Below are 16,927 nucleotides of genomic sequence, written 5' to 3'. Positions count from 1 at the left end.
ATAGACTCAGCTATTTGCTACTGAAGTGACCTGGAATAGGGGAGAGGATGGGTCAAAAACCCAACCAATGGCATCTGCAAAGAGACATTTCTTTGTGGTAGAGTTTGCCACCATCCTCGTCCAAGTCAAGGACCGGGCCTTCTGCAACATCCCCTCCATGCCTGGAACTGTGCCCATTTATGGGCATCCCTGCTTAAACTGCCTGAGGGCAAGCTCAGACCTTTGCATTCAGGGGCAGAGGCCTGCAGTTTTCCATGGTGTGGCTGCGTAAATGTTGGCAGGGCCTGGGGCCAGAAGTAGGCAGGACCAGAGGCGGATGGGCAGGGCAGTAGGAGGCAGGAGCTTTTTCTTGGGAGTTTCATAAGGCACAAAAATTCCGGACCGTGTCTCTGCCTCAGAGCCTTGAGGATATCCTGTCATTGAGCCAGACGTGTATACAGTTGAGAGTGGCCGATTTCACCACGACCCCTAGATTGGCCATTTTTCCTGTCTAGAGGCAGTTCTCACAGATCATCTGTTTCAATCCAGGAAAAGGAGAGGAAAAGATTTAAAAGCAAACACTGAAATGAGAAAGCATTCACTGGGCGTTCATCAGACTAAGTTAATGTAGCTAAATAGTCCTGACAGGTGCCTGACGTGGAGAAGAAGCAAATATTTCCTCACCATGCTACAAATTTTAATACTTCTTTTTCTTGGATTGGCGGCACAAAGTCTCTGTTCCCTTCCTGAAACTGCAGAGCAGGTAAGATGAAACTTGCGTTTTTTTAAAAATGTGTTTACGTTCACGATTGTGTACATAAACTTTTTTGCTTTCCTACGTTGTCATAGGTAAATGGTACTATCTGGACTTCACAAAATAGAAAGCTTGTGGAGAATAGGATGCTAATGGAGATCTGTCTGAAGGGGTGCTAACCCCGTTCTATTCCTGTGTTAAAACGCCATTGTTGGGATCTCTGATTTAAGTGCTAACATCCCTCTATCCATTGTGGATTTTGCTATCCTTTTTGTCGGTTTGCTTTAATGAATACCTCCCGTTGCATCATTCTGAATGTAGAAAATAACAATGGCTGCAGAGAGCTGAGTACAGAGGAGCTCTGCGGAATTCCAGGTTGGGTGATAACTGATTGAGAAACACAGTGTCACCAAATGTGCCAGGAGTCCATCCATCTACCTACCACGAGTTGAGTAGAAGTACCCAGGGCAGTCGAATGCATAGTCCTTGTGAAGGACACCAGCACTCCTGCCTGTCCCGCAGGCTCACGTGAGTTGTCATCGTATAGCAGGTTCAATACCAGTTCTGCAGCCAAGTCCAGGCTAAAGGAGGGTATGTGAGGGACTTTCCTGGCAGTCCAGTGGTTAGGATTCCATGCTTCCACAGCAGGGGGCATGGGTTCAATCCCTGGGTGGGGAACTAAGATCCTGCGTGCTGCGCAGCCAAAAATAAAAATAAATAAAGGGGAGGTATGGGAGAGGCAATCTGAGTGATTTATTTAAAATGTATTTCACGAGATAGGATTTCTGCTCTATTAATAATAAAACATAAACATGATTCTGGACCTGTGCCAGGCAATTATTTTTACATATGTATACACTCTTTTTTCATACTCCTTTCCATTACGGTTTATCACAGGATACTGAGTATAGGTCTCTGTGCCCTACAATAGGACCTTGTGATTTATCCATTCTCTATAGAATAGTTTGCATCTGCCAATCCCAAACTCCCAATCCATCCCTCCCCTATCCCCCCACCCCCTTGGCAACCACAGTTCTGTTCTCTATGTCTGTGAATCTGTTTTGTGCCAGACACATTTTTATCAACACCAATTTTACTCCAGTTGGCTATACTCTGATAAGGTTTTTCACTGAAACATTGGAAGATGGCATAAGGGTTAAGTGCTCCAGCTATGAGGTTAGATAAGGGCAAGTTTGAACTGGGGCTTTTCTTTGTTTAACAACTATTTGAGGACCAGTCACTGCTCCATGGCTTACTAGCTGTTGAACCCTGAGTGTGTTACTTAGTCCCTCTGAGCTTCAGTTTCTCCCCGTCATTGCTCCACAGACAGCAGGAATTATCATCCACATCACCACCATCATCATCACCATTGTTGAGTGCTTGCTTTAGTACACAAGTCAGGCCTTGACTGATTTTAAAGCTGAGTTTACTTTTTAGACAGGACTGTATGAGAGAGAGAATGAGCCTTTCCATTGGAAAAGGACAATTTGAAGATCAAGGGGTTCCTTGAAGAGAGTATTCTGGCTTACTAAGAAAAGAAAAAGTACTGTCACCCCATAAACTTATCCAAATGGGAAACCCTAATGTAAAGAAAATCCTGCTTAAAAGAAGTGTAGATATGCCCTAACCATTAAAGGGAATTAATTCAAACAATATCTAAGAATGGCTTTTATTATTTCACAAAGAACATTCTAGTGCTGTTTTGGTTCATAATGATCACCAAATGAAAGCTGCCAGTAAAAACAGATTTTGTTTTCTATACATGACTATACAGTATGGGGAAGAGCAATGACTGATCAAGGAATCATAAGGCCGCTAACTGACAGTGTGACCTTGGGCAAGTCACTGGACCTACCCCCACCTCAGTTTTCTCCCCACTAAAATGAGGATGATGATACCTCCCCTACTTGTCTTTAGGGTGGTCAAGATCAAATAAGATGATGCCTTTGGAAGTGTGCATAACCATATATTGCCCTGTAAATGTAAGCTTTCTTCTTATGCAGCCTTTACATATTTCAATGAACTTAGAAGTAGTTATTTTCCCACCACCCGTAACCTAATGCTGGGCCCAGGGGATAAGCTGTGGGATGACAGAGAAATAGGAGAAGTGGTCCTCTCCAGCAAGGGGTTTTTAAGTGGAGAGAAAGACAACAGAATGTGCTCCACTGTCCAGCCATAGGGAGAAGTCGAGAAAAGGAAGAGAAATGAGTGTGGTTTTGTGGACGTGGTGTTACACAGGGTGTTGAGGTGTGGATAGCCAAGGGGAGGGGAAAGAACACTCCGATGAGGAGAGGCAACAAGCCAAACACAGGTAAGAACAGAAATGTCACAGGAACAAGCATTTATGGCCTATGATGTACTAGATACTGGGCTAGGTGATTTGCACGTGTTATATCACTCAGGTCTCAATAACCTGCAGGGTGGTTATTAATATCCCCCCTTCACAGATGATGGCAAAAAATAAGGAATTCATTCAAGACTGTATGCTTAGCAAGATACAAAGGTAGATTCTAAATTTAGGTCTTCTGAGCATCAAGTTCAGTGTCTCTTCATTGTACAAAGCTGCTGCTTCTTAAGCTTGATGGGGAGAGGAAGGAAACTTGAGAAAGAGGAGGATATCCATGAAGGATCAGCACCAGAATCGTGGACAAGGGATCCTGAAGACAAGGCCAAAGTGTGTCTGTGTCATTCATTTTAACAGTGATTTCTCTGCCACCTGATGTTGCCAAGTGATTATTTCTAGTGTGTCTGTGATTTCCCACAAGTCATTCATTCAAATGTCCATCGACAGATGAATGGACAAAGAAGATGTGGCACATATATACAATGGAATATTACTCAGCCATAAAAAGAAACGAAATTGAGCTACTTGTAATGAGGTGGGTGGACCTAGAGTCTGTCATAACAGAGTGAAGTAAGTCAGAAAGAGAAAAACAAATACCATATGCTAATGCATATATATGGAATCTAAAAAAAAAAAAAAAATGGCACTGATGAACCTAGCTGCAGGGCAGGAATAAAGATGTAGACATAGAGAATGGACTTGAGGACACGGGGTGGGAGGGGGAAACTGGGGCGAAGTGAGAGTAGCATCAACATATATACACTACCGAATGTAAAATAGTTAGCTAGTGGGAAGCAGCAGCATAGCACAGGGAGATCAGCTCGGTGCTTTGTGACCACCTAGAGGGGTGGGATAGGGAGGGTGGGAGGGAGAATAAGAGGGAGGGGATATGGGGATATATGTATGCATATAGCTGATTCACTTTGTTGTACAACAGAACAGAAACTAACACAGTATTGTGAAGCAATTAACTCCAATAAAGATCTATTTTAAAAAAAGCCAAATATTTACTAAACACTACTAGGTGCTAGACACTGCTCTAGGTGCTTAAGGTACAGCAGAGAACAAGACAGGAAAAAATCTCTGCTCTTACGGAGCCCACGTTCTAGCTGGATTATAATCAAAAGATTGCAAACATCTTTGGAGCAGGAACTGTATGCTTCACAGCATTTAGCACCCAAACTAGACTATTCCTATGGAATTAATGCTGAAAGAATATTCTTGAGACCTATTGACCTATGATCAATTGATCTTGAATAACCTGCTTACAATTTCCCGTTTGAAAAGTGTACCCTGCAGTATACTTCAGGTTTCCCATTTGGATATGTGTAAATAGTGACATTGCTCTACTTTGCCAGACTCCAGACTTGAGATCAGTTATGGCAAATGGGTGGTATGAGCAGCGCCTTCCCTTGCCCACAGCCGTGGTAGACATTGCTTGTTGATTCCAACACTCCTTGCAGATAAGATGGAAAGACCCGCCAGTCATTACCAATCAACCTCATTGCCATCCCTGTCGTTTGATTTACATGAAGCTAATGGAGAAGATTGGCCAACCCAGGCTCTGCTAATGGGACTTGATTTTTTTTTTTTAATGTTTTCACAGGCAAAAAGATGTGATAAGAAGTCTCTCCTTACAATTAGGACTGAGTGCAAATCCTGCTCACTCAACTTTGGAATGAAATGCCCAGATGGTTACACCAAGATTACCAACGGCACCATAGGGATCCGAGATTGCAGGTACCCATTGTGAGAAAATATGTGTGCTGGAGTCTTGGAACTCAAAGGATTGTGAACCCGAATTGAAGCTTCCCAACTCAAAAACTACAAAGCATTTCCATGATTTTCTCTTACTCTAAGGTTACATTGAACCCAAACTTCAGTAACTTACAACTATGACCTTGAGTCTAAAAAATATACTACAATTCATGTTTTCATACAGAATTGCACAAAAATATTCTGCCTTCATCTTGCCCTTCTTTATTTTGAAAACCTGGGGTTTGTTTCCTTTGGAAAAGGTTCTAGTCAGAACATGTTAAAAGCCTTGGGTCTGATAGTCATCTTACAAACTAGCTATGCACACTGATACTAATTAGAACCCAAAGAAGGGAGACAAAGGAATTACAGCTTTCTTGCACTGTATGTGAGTGTAGCATTCTTGAAGTCCTCTTATGATTCAAAACTCTCATAATTCAAGGCTAATCCTTGCGAAGGATGACAAGCAGTTCTGCCCACCAGCTCATGGATGCAGCCATACAGCTCAAATGCAAACACAAATTTTAATTTACTCAGTCTACTAATTCAAAAATTAGACAGTACTCAATGAGTTTGTTTTTAATTCAGGGGTGAAGAATTAGAAGAATTTTGTATAAAATGAAACCATTAACACTGTTATATCACACTGTTTTAAATTCACGTTTGCTTAATGCGACTGTACTATATCCTAAAACCCCAAGCCATCATTTTTAATAGAAGTTTCCCAACATTACCTGGCCTGGAATTAGCAAGCATATACAGCAGTTAACCACTTAGTTACCAAAATGGACACACATTTGCGACCAGATTCCCTGAGAAAGTACATCAGAAAGCTTTGGGATTCAAGGTTAAAATTATATGGGGACTTTACTGAGAACTTTTTATACTGATTATTTTTTTTTTCGTGGCCGAAGTGTGTACTTGGTTATGTATTCCACCCCACCTTCCCCTCAATTCCCACACACACAGCATATAAGATTATTGCATTCAGGCTGTCTGTTTTAGAATTGAGAACTTTGATGTGTCTTTCAGCTATGCTGAAACAAACCCAAGACTGGTTTTTTTATATAAATTTTTTTTAACTGTAGTTGAATTCCAATGTTGTGTTAGTTTCAGGTGTACAGCAAAGTGATTCAATTATAAATATACATATATATTCTTTTTCATATTCTTTTCCCTTACAGTTTATTATAAGATACTGAATATAGTTCCCTGTGCTATACAGTAGGTCCTTATTATTTATCTATTTTATATATAGTAGTGTGTATCTGTTAATCCCAAACTCCTGATTTATCCTCCCCCCTCCCACTTTCCCCTTTGGTAACCATAAGTTTGTTTTCTATGCCAAGACTGGTTCTTGAGGGGACATTTTGGTTCTCTTTTGGGCTCCCCCTGTCCCCTTCTTTGTGAAGAGATGTCCCTGCCAATATGCTCAACCTTTCAAAGAAATCATCAACTCTATCTCCAACTCGACTGCCCATAAAGCCAGTAGCTCTTTGGTGAATCAGCTACATTCCAGGGACTGGTTTAGGAGTACAACCTTGAACTCACCGTCACACTATTCTTAACAGCCCAATAGTAAGAAATGATATTCATGGTTCTAGATACACTGAAGTCGCGTCCTAGAATAAGTCATCCATACAGAGATCCCTGTAAATAGACAAGTATTTAACCTTTGTAGACTAGCTATTCCAGAACTGTTCCTCAGCTGGTACAAAAACTGTTCTAAGGAACTCACGATTATATCAAGAAAACCGTGGCAAATATTGCTCACTACAACACCTCTCACAGAAATTTTCTATCTATAGTATATGCAAAAAATATGCAAATCCTGAATGGTCAGTTTATTTTAAATCCACAGGTACTGTGCATCACAAAACTCTTGACCTTTCCCTTCTTGCATTGGCTGCTAGGACACTCAGTGACAAGTCTGAAGCCCACCTCTAGCATGTGCCTAGAACCTAGCATCATTTCTTTCATCTACTAACTTCACTTCTAACATTTTAGATATTTCACCCTTATTTTCATCCTTCCCTGATTTTTTTCATGTTTCTTACAATTAAAGATGAATCATGATTATGCTTTATTTTACCTAGGAAGCAAAATGTGCTCAATCTACATATTTTAAAATATAGGCAAGTATAAAGACCTAAATAAAAATCTATGGAAATCTCGCTGCCCGGAGTTCACTGCGTTGCCCTAATCATGGGTTAATGTCCTCTCTTTACCCTCCAAGGTACACCTTTGAGGTCAGAACATACTCGCTGTCTCTCCCCGGATGCCGCCATATCTGTAGGAAGGACTATCTCCAGCCTCAGTGCTGTCCAGGCCACTGGGGCCCAGACTGCATGGGTAAGTGGCACAACACTTTCCTTTGATGGTATTTGGTTCTCAATGTCTCATTTTACAGAAAATCAAGAGGAAGGAAGCCTGATAAAGAGAATGTTAGCATCTTTTTCTAGAAATTTCCATTTCCGTCTATATGTAGAAAATCTTTTTAGCCCTGTCAGCTTTTATATCAATATCTGCTTTCCTCCATTTAGAGATCTCTCTTTAAGACAATTCCTTTACAAGTCAGAAAAGGGGACAATTGAAAGGATATCCATTTCTATAAAAAAGATTATTGACCATAGAGAGGAAGTAAGACTGCTGGGCTATTATAACCTCAATACAATTTTCTTTAAGAAGATATTTGATTACAATACCTCAAAGACTGTAGTTATTGTTTAGCAACCAAGATAATCATTAACTCTTCTAAAACTTTGTCTTAGGATGCAATATCGAATTCTGTAATGGTCAGGTTCCATTGTAAGAAAAACCACTAGCCAAACCTGAGTCAATGGTATAGCTAGACTCCTCTGGTCAAGCATAGCATTTGTCAGCTGAAATTGAACTTCTATCCTGATTAAAGATGTTAACACTCAAGTAGTGACTAAGTCCCTGATATGACATGCAAATTACGTGAGATCCCATTTGGGGCAGGAGTGATAGTAAAAATCAGGCGTTTTAATCATGAATTTACCATTTGTTTTCCGTCTTCTAAGATGTAATGAAAACATCTCCTTAAGGATCTGAATACTTAAAGGGAGAGATTACTTCTCTTTTGCTTTGTTTTTCTTGTTAAAATAACATAAGCAAATTGTACACAGCTTGTAAAGTTTAGAAAGGTATAAAGAAAGAAAAAATAGTGACCTGTATTCTGTCACACATAGAAAACTATAAGTAGTTTGGCTTATTTCCTTGGTTTTTTTTTTTTTCCATATGGCTTCTAAATAGTTGAGCCCACATTATATGCATAATGTTTCCTCCTGTTTTTTTAACTAATGATTAAATGAATAATAGCATCCATTTACTCCATATTGCTGACATTAGGTAATAGAGAAGTAGTTGGCCTATATAATGATTTAATTCTTAAAGCAAATCTTTAAGTTAGAGTTTTTTATCCCCATTTTTCCTATGAGGAATCTGATTTAAAGATGATCTCTTGCCTGTCTCCTTCGGGCTGGTAAGTGAAGCAAGTTCAAGTTCAGGGCTTCCTGGCACCAAAGCCTGCTCTCTTTCTACTCTGTCCCACTGCCTGGAGCAGAACTTGTCTTAAAAAATAAAAAGAGAGAGAGAGAGAGGTAGAGTCCCCAATGTGTTTCTAATTTCTCTTTTTTTCTGTATTTTTTATTTTATTTTTTCCAATTTTTTAATTTTTTTATTATTTTTTATATAAATTTATTTATTTTTATTTATTATTTTTGGCTGTGTTGGGTCTTCGTTGCTGTGCACGGGCTTTCTGTAGTTATGGCGAGCGGGGGCTACTCTTCGTTGCGGTGCGCGGGCTTCTCATTGCGGTGACTTCTCTTGTTGCGGAACACGGGCTCTAGAGTGCATGGGCTTCAGTAGATGTGGCGCTTGGGCTGAGTAGTTGTGGCTCGTGGGCTCTAGAGCACAGGCTCAGTAGTTGTGGCACATGGGATTAGTTGCTCCGCGGCATGTGGAATCTTCCCGGACCAGGGATTGAACCCGTGTCCCCTGCACTGGCAGGCGGATTCTTAACTCTGTGCCACCCGGGAAGCCCCCCATTTTTTTAAATTGAGGTATAGCTGCTGTACAATATTATATGTTACAGGTATACAATATAGTGATTCACAATTTTTAAAGGTTACACTCCACTTATAAAATACTGGCTATGTTCCCTGTGTTGTACAATATATCATTGTAACTTATTTTATACCTAATAGTTTGTACCTCTTAATCTCCTACCCCAATATTGCCCCTCCCCCCTTTCTTCTCCCCCACTGGTAACCACTAGTTTATTCTCTATATCTGTGAGGTTGCTTATATTCACTAGTTTGTTGTATTTTTTAGACTCCACATATAAGTGATATTTGCAGTATTTGTTTTTCTCTGTATGACTTATTTCGTTGAGCATAATACCCTCCAAGTTCATCCATGTTGTTGCAAATGGCAAAATTTCATTCTTTTTTATGGCTGAGTCATATTCCATTGTGTGTATATATATATATATATATATATATATATATATATATATATATATATATATATATACACACACACACACACACACACACCACATCTTCTTTATGTAGTCATCTGTTGATGGATACTTAGATTACTTTCATATCTTGGTAATTGTAAATAATGCTGCTATGAATATTGGGGTGTATGTCTTTTTCGAATTAGTGTTTTTGTTTTTTCCAGACATATACCCAGGAGTGGAATTGCTGGATCATATGGTAGTTCTGTTTTTATTTTTTTTGAGGAACCTCCATGCCGTTTTCCACAGTGGCTGCACAAATTTACATTCCCACCAACAGTGTACGAAAGTTTCCTTTTCACCACATCCTCGCCAACATTTGTTATCTGTGTTTTTTTTGGTGATAGCCATTCTGGCAGGTGTGAGGTGACATCTCATTGTGGTTTTGATTTGCATTTCCCTGATGATTAGCAACGTTGAGCATTCCAATTTCTCTTTCAATTGGTAGGTCCCTTCAGCCTTCCCAGTCAATGTCTGGATTATGCTCCTTACCCTGGGAAGGTCAAGGTTTGGGGCTTAGGATACCCTGGCCCTTCTGTGTTAACCACTCTGCTCTGTTTCACCCCAGCACATTGGCACTCCATGTTTCAAAGCATTTGTCACATCAGAATCAAGCGATTAACCCAGAGTTCACGAACTTTTTTAGCATCAAATAGGGTCATGGTCACTTTCAGTTCATATAGTCATCAGGATAAAATTGAATTTTTTATTTGCTTTTCTCTTTCTAACCCATGGAAACTAATGTGATCTTAAGTTAATTAGACACACCGTAGACAAGAAAAGGCTTTGTCTAAGACGCAGTAATGAAAGTGACCACATCCAGCGTAGTGAATGACAGAATGACTTGCTGCTTCTCCAAGTCTCCTTAGCTGTCAAATGAGGGTAAAAAGTCCTACTCTACAAAACTCTAGGAGGGATTTTAAAACCTCAATATAGAGGAAAGTACTTAGCAGAGTCTATAACATAAAGAAGGCACTCTGTAGACATTTTATGAATAAATGAATGAGCGAATCACAATCAAAACAGACCTCTGATCATGAAAGGCGAATAAAGTGACTCCCTTTCCCTGAGCCCTTCTTAAACAGTGGGTTACTCGAAAAAATAGACGCAGCCAACGGGATTCAGGATCTTCAGTGGGTTTCATGCATCACACTGGGCTATGCAAAAATTGTGCACTACTCACCCTTACAGTCAAAGGAGTCTGCAGGATTCCTTGAATGTTCAGGCCTTTCCTTGTGATAGGTCTCGAGGCCAGAGAAGCAAAACGTGAAAACCAAGGCTGTCCTCTCATTAGGGCAAAAGGGCACTCCGCTTTATCTTTATCTCCCAAACATACTAAATGTCTCAAAAGACTTCCTTCCTTTGGCTCAGGAAAGAGATAAATGCTCTACTCTGCCGTGTATTTCACTTCTCCCATTTTGTGGTGATGACAAGTGAGATCTTGGCTATCGCTTTACATTTCTGCAAGGATAAGCCCATTTTGGAGCTGTTGACGTATGTTCATCTTTCTTTTTGAGGAAGCACAAGCTCTGGAATAGCCTTCTTTCCAAGACAAGGGCAGAATCCACTTCCTTTCTGATGCATTGACAAAGACATTCACACTTAACACCTCTGGGTTACTTTTTAAATTATTTTAATAGTACCTTATTCAAAACCAGAAAACTGGACGATCAATTCTGAAAACTTAGAAAACAAAGAAAAGCACAATGAAAAAAATTACTTATCTTCTAAAATTAGGAATAAGGCATGAATTCGCACCTGAGGAAAAAATATGTCATCCTGATGTAAGGAAGGTGTTTCTACTCAGGTTTAACTTGCTTTTCCCTCATTAAAACTTGTACAGCTTTGTCAGATCTGCATATGGGAGTCTCATATGTGTTTTATTAGCACAGAAACATATTTTTAACCTTGAAACTTAAATCACATTTGAACAACCAATATTCTGTTTCAGAGGAAATACTTTTTTAAAATGTGAACATCCCAGTTCTTTATTATCCCACGGTGAACATTAACAGATCCGTGCAAAAACTCAGAGTAATGGAAAAAGAATGTGGGCGGAGGGTTACACAGAAACTTGATTGTGGCCAAAGCAATCTGATTATTTCAGAGGGAAATGGCCTTGATGCTTTGTGAGGTCAGTGTCATCAAATTAGGCACATTTATTTTTTTGCATCATGTTATTTGCATTTTCAGACCTCTTTTTCTTTCCTCTTGTATGTTCCCTGCCGTTCACTGCCTGGGTTGCAAAAAATGGACTACATGGATTTGAAACCACTCTGTGAGGCATGTCCTTTTTGGCTCTGAGTGACAAATAATGCTGAGTTCACGTGAGGAACCTATTTTCACAACAGTTTCCCAGGCAGACAATTCCAACCAGAGCTATCAATGGAATATTTACCATTTTTAAAAACCAGGACATAGTCTCTGCCTAGCTCTGTGCACCAGGCTTTGAAACAAAGGTGGTGACACTAGTAGCCACTTCTGGAGTTCCTGGGAGATAAAGTTACAGAGGGGTCCCTGGCCTCTTCCTGGCCAGGAAGTTCATTATCTGCCTTTAAAGGAACAGAGCAGCTGATGATTTGCTGACAGCTTGTCAGGGGTAAGCCTCCTGCGTGAGCAAAGTCACGATGCAAGAGACCCCCAGAGTAGCAGTGACCAAAGGGAAATGTGATAATTACTGAAAACAGCCTTATCAGCTGCTTGAGCCCTCCACCAGGCCTTAGAAACGTGCCCTTAGAACAAATTCTGGAATAGCTCTTTCAAGTGTGGTTGCTGAGAATGTCAGTTTTTACCATCTTTTTTACCTAATGGGGACCTGAGGTGATAGAAAATGATTTGAGAAGTAGGACAGAAATATACACTTTTACTTTAAAATTTTTATTTTAAAACCGAACAAGTTGTTTTCATAAATTGTTAAAACCTTCAATTTAGGACAACAAATGAAGGACTCTCCATACCCTCACATTCCTGCTATCTTTTTTTCCAAAGTTCCTTCCAGGGTTGGCCAACTCATAAAAATCGAGCATTTCTTGAGCCCCTACTGCTTGCTGCACATAATCCCCTATATGACAAGCCCAGTCCCTACCCCCAAGGAGCTCACAGACGGATGAGGGTGAGGGACACGAAAGCAGATGAGGAGAAACAGTCACACCTGAGAGTCCAGGTGAGGACTCTGGGACTTTGAGGGCTTTTGCAGCTCGCCCAACGACAGCCAGCTAATAAGTGCAGAGCAGAGTAGGAAACAAGGGCCGTCTCACTGCAGAGCCCCAGCTCCAATGTGTCCCTGTCTCCTTAACCAAATGCCTGGTTGTGTGGCCAAGTCAACTGCTGGGAGGGCAGCCTACCCCCCCTCCCCACCACGAGCCTGCTCCTGGCAAACTTGCTTCCTGTCACTGCCTGGAGTTGATTCCATGACACCCGAGTTCCCCCTAGTTCCAACCTAGCCCTGAGGGGCAGTGTGGTTTTACAGTAAGATTGTAGACCCTGAAGTTAGATTGCCTGGCTTCCATTCTCAGCTTTACCACATTCTCCTTCTGGGACCTTGCAAGTTACTTCCCCTCCCTGCCCAGCTGCCGGATTTAGCAAATAACAATGACGGATACCCAGTTAAATCAATTGCAGATAAACAACAAATATGCATACAATGTTTGGGACATGGCTTATTCTAAACATTTATTCATTGTTTATGTGCAATTGAAATTTCACTGGCATCCTATTTTTTTTTTAATTAATTAATTTATTTTTGGCTGTGTTGGGTCTTCGTTTCTGTGCGAGGGCTTTCTCTAGTTGCGGCGAGCGGGGGCCGCTCTTCATCGCGGTGCGCGGGGCCTCTCACTGTCGCGGCCTCTCTTGTTGCGGAGCACAGGCTCCAGACGCGCGGGCTCAGTAGTTGTGGCTCACGGGCCCAGTCGCTCCGCGGCATGTGGGATCTTCCCGGACCAGGGCTCGAACCCGTGTCCCCTGCGTTGGCAGGCAGGTTCTCAACCACTGCGCCACCAGGGAAACCCCATCCTATATTTTATCTGGTAAACCAAGCCTCAGTCTCAGTTTTCTCATCTGTAAAATGGAGATGGTGATGCTGATACGACTACCTCCAAAGGCGGTGCTGAGGACTGAGTGACCTAGTTCATGTAAAGAACCTAGGATGCGCCTGGCAGATGGTAGGCATTCAGAATATGCGACTCACCATTTCTGTCTTTTGTGGTTCTCAGATCACTGACTGGCCTCTTTACTTCAGGAGGTGTGTCTTGGATTGGTTTTATATTCTAAGGTACTGATCTTGTATAGTCTGGCTTAGTGTTAAGGACTCAAAATCTTGAGTCAGGCCTGATCGCAGCGGTAGTTCCGACAGTTACCAACCCTGTGATCTTGGGCAAGTTCCTCACCTCTCTGAGCCTCAGTTTTCTTATCTATAACCTGGGGAGGAGGACGAGAATGGTAGCTTCCTATACGGTTGCTGTCAGAATGAGACCATGCATGCAAACCGCTTAGAAATAGTAAATGCTCAACAAATCCTCTCCATCTATTATTGAGCTGATAACTATCTCCCTACACAGTTTGGTAAGGACATTTCTGTGCATCTCGTTTTTTATGTAGCTTATGATCCCTTGGGTTTATTATTTTTCTTTGCACCACTGTCTGCCTTTCCGTGAACCCCATGGGTCACCCTGATGCCTCAGGTCAAAGCAAAGGCCTACCCTTCAGGAACGTGGGGACAGTAGGGGCTTAGTCCGCTCGAGCTGCTCTCACAGAATACCATAACAACAGACGTGTATTTCTCATTGTTCTGAGGACTGGGAAGTCCAAGGTCAAGGTGCCAGCAGGTCCAGTTCCCGTTGCGGGCCCTCTTCCTGGCTTGTAGACAGTTGCCTTCTCTCTATGTCCTCAAGTGGCAGAGAGAGAACTCTGGTCCCTCTTTCTCTCATAAGAGCTCTAGTCCCATCACGGGGTCCCCACCCTCATGATCTCGTTTAAACCTAATGACGTCCCAAAGGCCTCACCTCCAGATGTCATCACACCGGACATCAGGGCATTAGCATACGGATTTGGGGGGCATAGATATTCAGTCCATAACAGTAAGCATTCACTTTGCCCTTTATTAGACTGCTGACTCACAAGCCACTGGCAGAGAGGCCTGGCCAGAATGAGGAACACGCTGCAGAGAAAGCCTCACACCCCCTGCAGCGTATGTGATGTTAAGGCTCAGGAAGACCCCAGGAGACAGCAAATTCACAACCGGCAGACACCCAATGGGCCCTGAATGTACAGGCTGCTCATCTCAGACAAGGAGGCATTGGGGCACCTCTTGAGAAATAAGCCTGAAGCCCAGAGGCTGCCTCATCAGCCCCTGCCGCCCACAGCGAGAGGCAGGCAGGCCCCTTTCTGTCCCAGCTAAACCTTCACTTTCTTGCGAATAAACAGAGAAGACGTTGCCAGCTTTGAAGATGATTCTAGGCACTTCATGAATGTTGAATTAAGTAATTAAATGAATGGCTTGTAAAACACTTAAGCCATTTAAAATAATTATATATATAAATATATAATTTATATATAATTATATATATCTATAATTATATAAAATAATTATCCATACAGAGAAGCACAATTACAAGCCTTTAAAGTCAGACAGGGCTGAAAGGGAATTGTTATCTCTGAGCCCAATGGCCCTGTGACCTATCTATGCCGCAGTGTCCTCATACATAAAATGGTGAAAATAACCACTTCACAGGGTGAAGATTAATAGTTCACAGTTGTGGAGATTAAATATACTGAGATAATATGTGTAATGTTCTTGGCATTCCACCCAGGGTCTAGATTGCTAACAATAACAACAACAATAATAATAACAAACAAGGACAGCACAGAAAGGAAAAACAAGTCATACTGGTCTTTCTAAGACCAACATCTGGCCCAATGGTTTGCTAAATGGTTATTTGGACCCAAAGAAACACTTCCAGAACATTGATTTTCTTACAACCACACTAAAGTATTCAAATGAAAAGATTTAGAGATTGAAGGTAGGAAATTGTGTAACTTACCACGTGTTTAAAAACAGCCGTGTCTGATTCTAGTGTCCTAGTTTGTTTTCCTTTCCAGTGAGTATAAACTACAGAAATGGACACCCCTGAGGTCTACATAGAAGTAAAGTTTAATTATTTATAGGGACATTGACCACCTTTTCCAAATCTATCATTGAAGCACATAATCTGCTAATGGATTTTTTTCATTTCTTCTTAAGTCTTAATTTACATACAGTAAAATTCACCCTTTTTGGTGGACAGTTATACGAGCTTTGACAACCCTAAACAGTTGTGTAACAAGCACCACAATTAAGATAGAGAACAGTTAGGTCATCCCCCCAAATTCCCTTTTGGTCATGTCCTCCCCCAACTCCCAACCGCTGGCAAATACTGATCTGTTTTCTGTGCCTATCATTATGCCTTTGTGTCCTATAATCAGAATCCTACAGTACGGACCTTTGTGAATCTGGCTTCTCTCCCACAGCATAATGCATCTGAGATTCGCCCATGTTGTTACATGTATCAGCAGTTCATTCCTTTACAATGTTTCATAGTCCACCATTATGTGGTTCTACCCAGTTTATCTATTCACCAGCTGAAAGACATTTGGGTTTCCAATTTGGTGCAAGAATAAAGCTGCTATGGACATTCATGTACAGGTTTTAATGTGAACATAAGTTTTCATTTCACTTGAGTAGATACTTAGAAGTGGGAGTCTTGGATTGTATAGTGAATGTACTTTAACTTTATAAGAACTGCCAAGCTGTTTTCCAAAGTGTGTGCACCATTTTTTCATTCCTACCAACAATGTATGAAAGTTCCAGTTGTTCGGTATCCTTGGTAGTACTTGGTATAATCAGATTTTTTTTTAAATTTCAGCCATTCTGATAGGTGTATAGTAGCATTTTATTGCAGCTCATTTTAATTTGCATGGTTCATGTGCTTATTTGCTATTCATACATCATTCAGGTTGTTTTCTTACAACTGAGTTTAGAGAGTTCTTTAAGTATTTGAGATTCAAGTCCTTTATTTGATATGTGATTTGTAAATATTTTCTCAAAGTCTGTGGCTTGTCTTTTCATTCTCTAAACAGTGCCTTTTGAAGAGCAGACATTCTTAATTTTGGTGAGGTCAAATATTTCAATTTTTCTTTTCTAGACGTTGCTTTGTGTATCACATCTAGAAATCTTTGCCTAATCTAATGTCACGAAGCCTTTCTTCTATATTTTCTTCTAGAAGCTTTACAGTTTTAGGCATTACGTTTAGGTCTACCATCCATTTTAAGTTAACTTTTGTATGTGACTCATGGTCTGAATCAAGGTTCATTTCTTTACATATAGACATCCAGTAATTCCAGCATTATTTCTTGAAAAAGCTATGCTCTCTCCATTGAATTGCCTTTGGACCATTGTAGACAATCAATTGACCATCAATGCGTGGGTCTCTTTCTGGACTCTCTATTCTGTTCCATTGATCTATATGTCTATCCCTTCACCTTACCACACTGTCTTGATTACTATAGCTTTACA

The 16,927-nt window shown here is 40.9% G+C and overlaps 1 protein-coding gene across 1 annotated transcript in view; it reads left to right on the top strand.

Annotated features, from left to right (window-relative positions):
* Positions 1 to 435: 435 nt before the first annotated feature.
* STAB2 (stabilin 2) overlaps positions 436 to 16,927 on the top strand; it is a 161,415-nt gene continuing 144,923 nt past the window's right edge. Inside the window, exons 1-3 of the mRNA XM_057557591.1 lie at positions 436 to 742; positions 4,684 to 4,817; positions 7,069 to 7,184. Coding sequence (XP_057413574.1) covers positions 665 to 742; positions 4,684 to 4,817; positions 7,069 to 7,184 — 328 coding nt within the window. The 5' untranslated portion in view covers positions 436 to 664. The remainder of the gene's footprint in view (positions 743 to 4,683; positions 4,818 to 7,068; positions 7,185 to 16,927) is intronic.

The sequence above is a fragment of the Balaenoptera acutorostrata genome, chromosome 11 (assembly GCF_949987535.1).
Source record: "Balaenoptera acutorostrata chromosome 11, mBalAcu1.1, whole genome shotgun sequence".
Classification (NCBI taxonomy): Eukaryota; Metazoa; Chordata; class Mammalia; order Artiodactyla; family Balaenopteridae; genus Balaenoptera; species Balaenoptera acutorostrata.
Note: the sequence above shows the minus strand (reverse complement) of the source record. Positions and strands in the feature narration are given on the sequence as shown.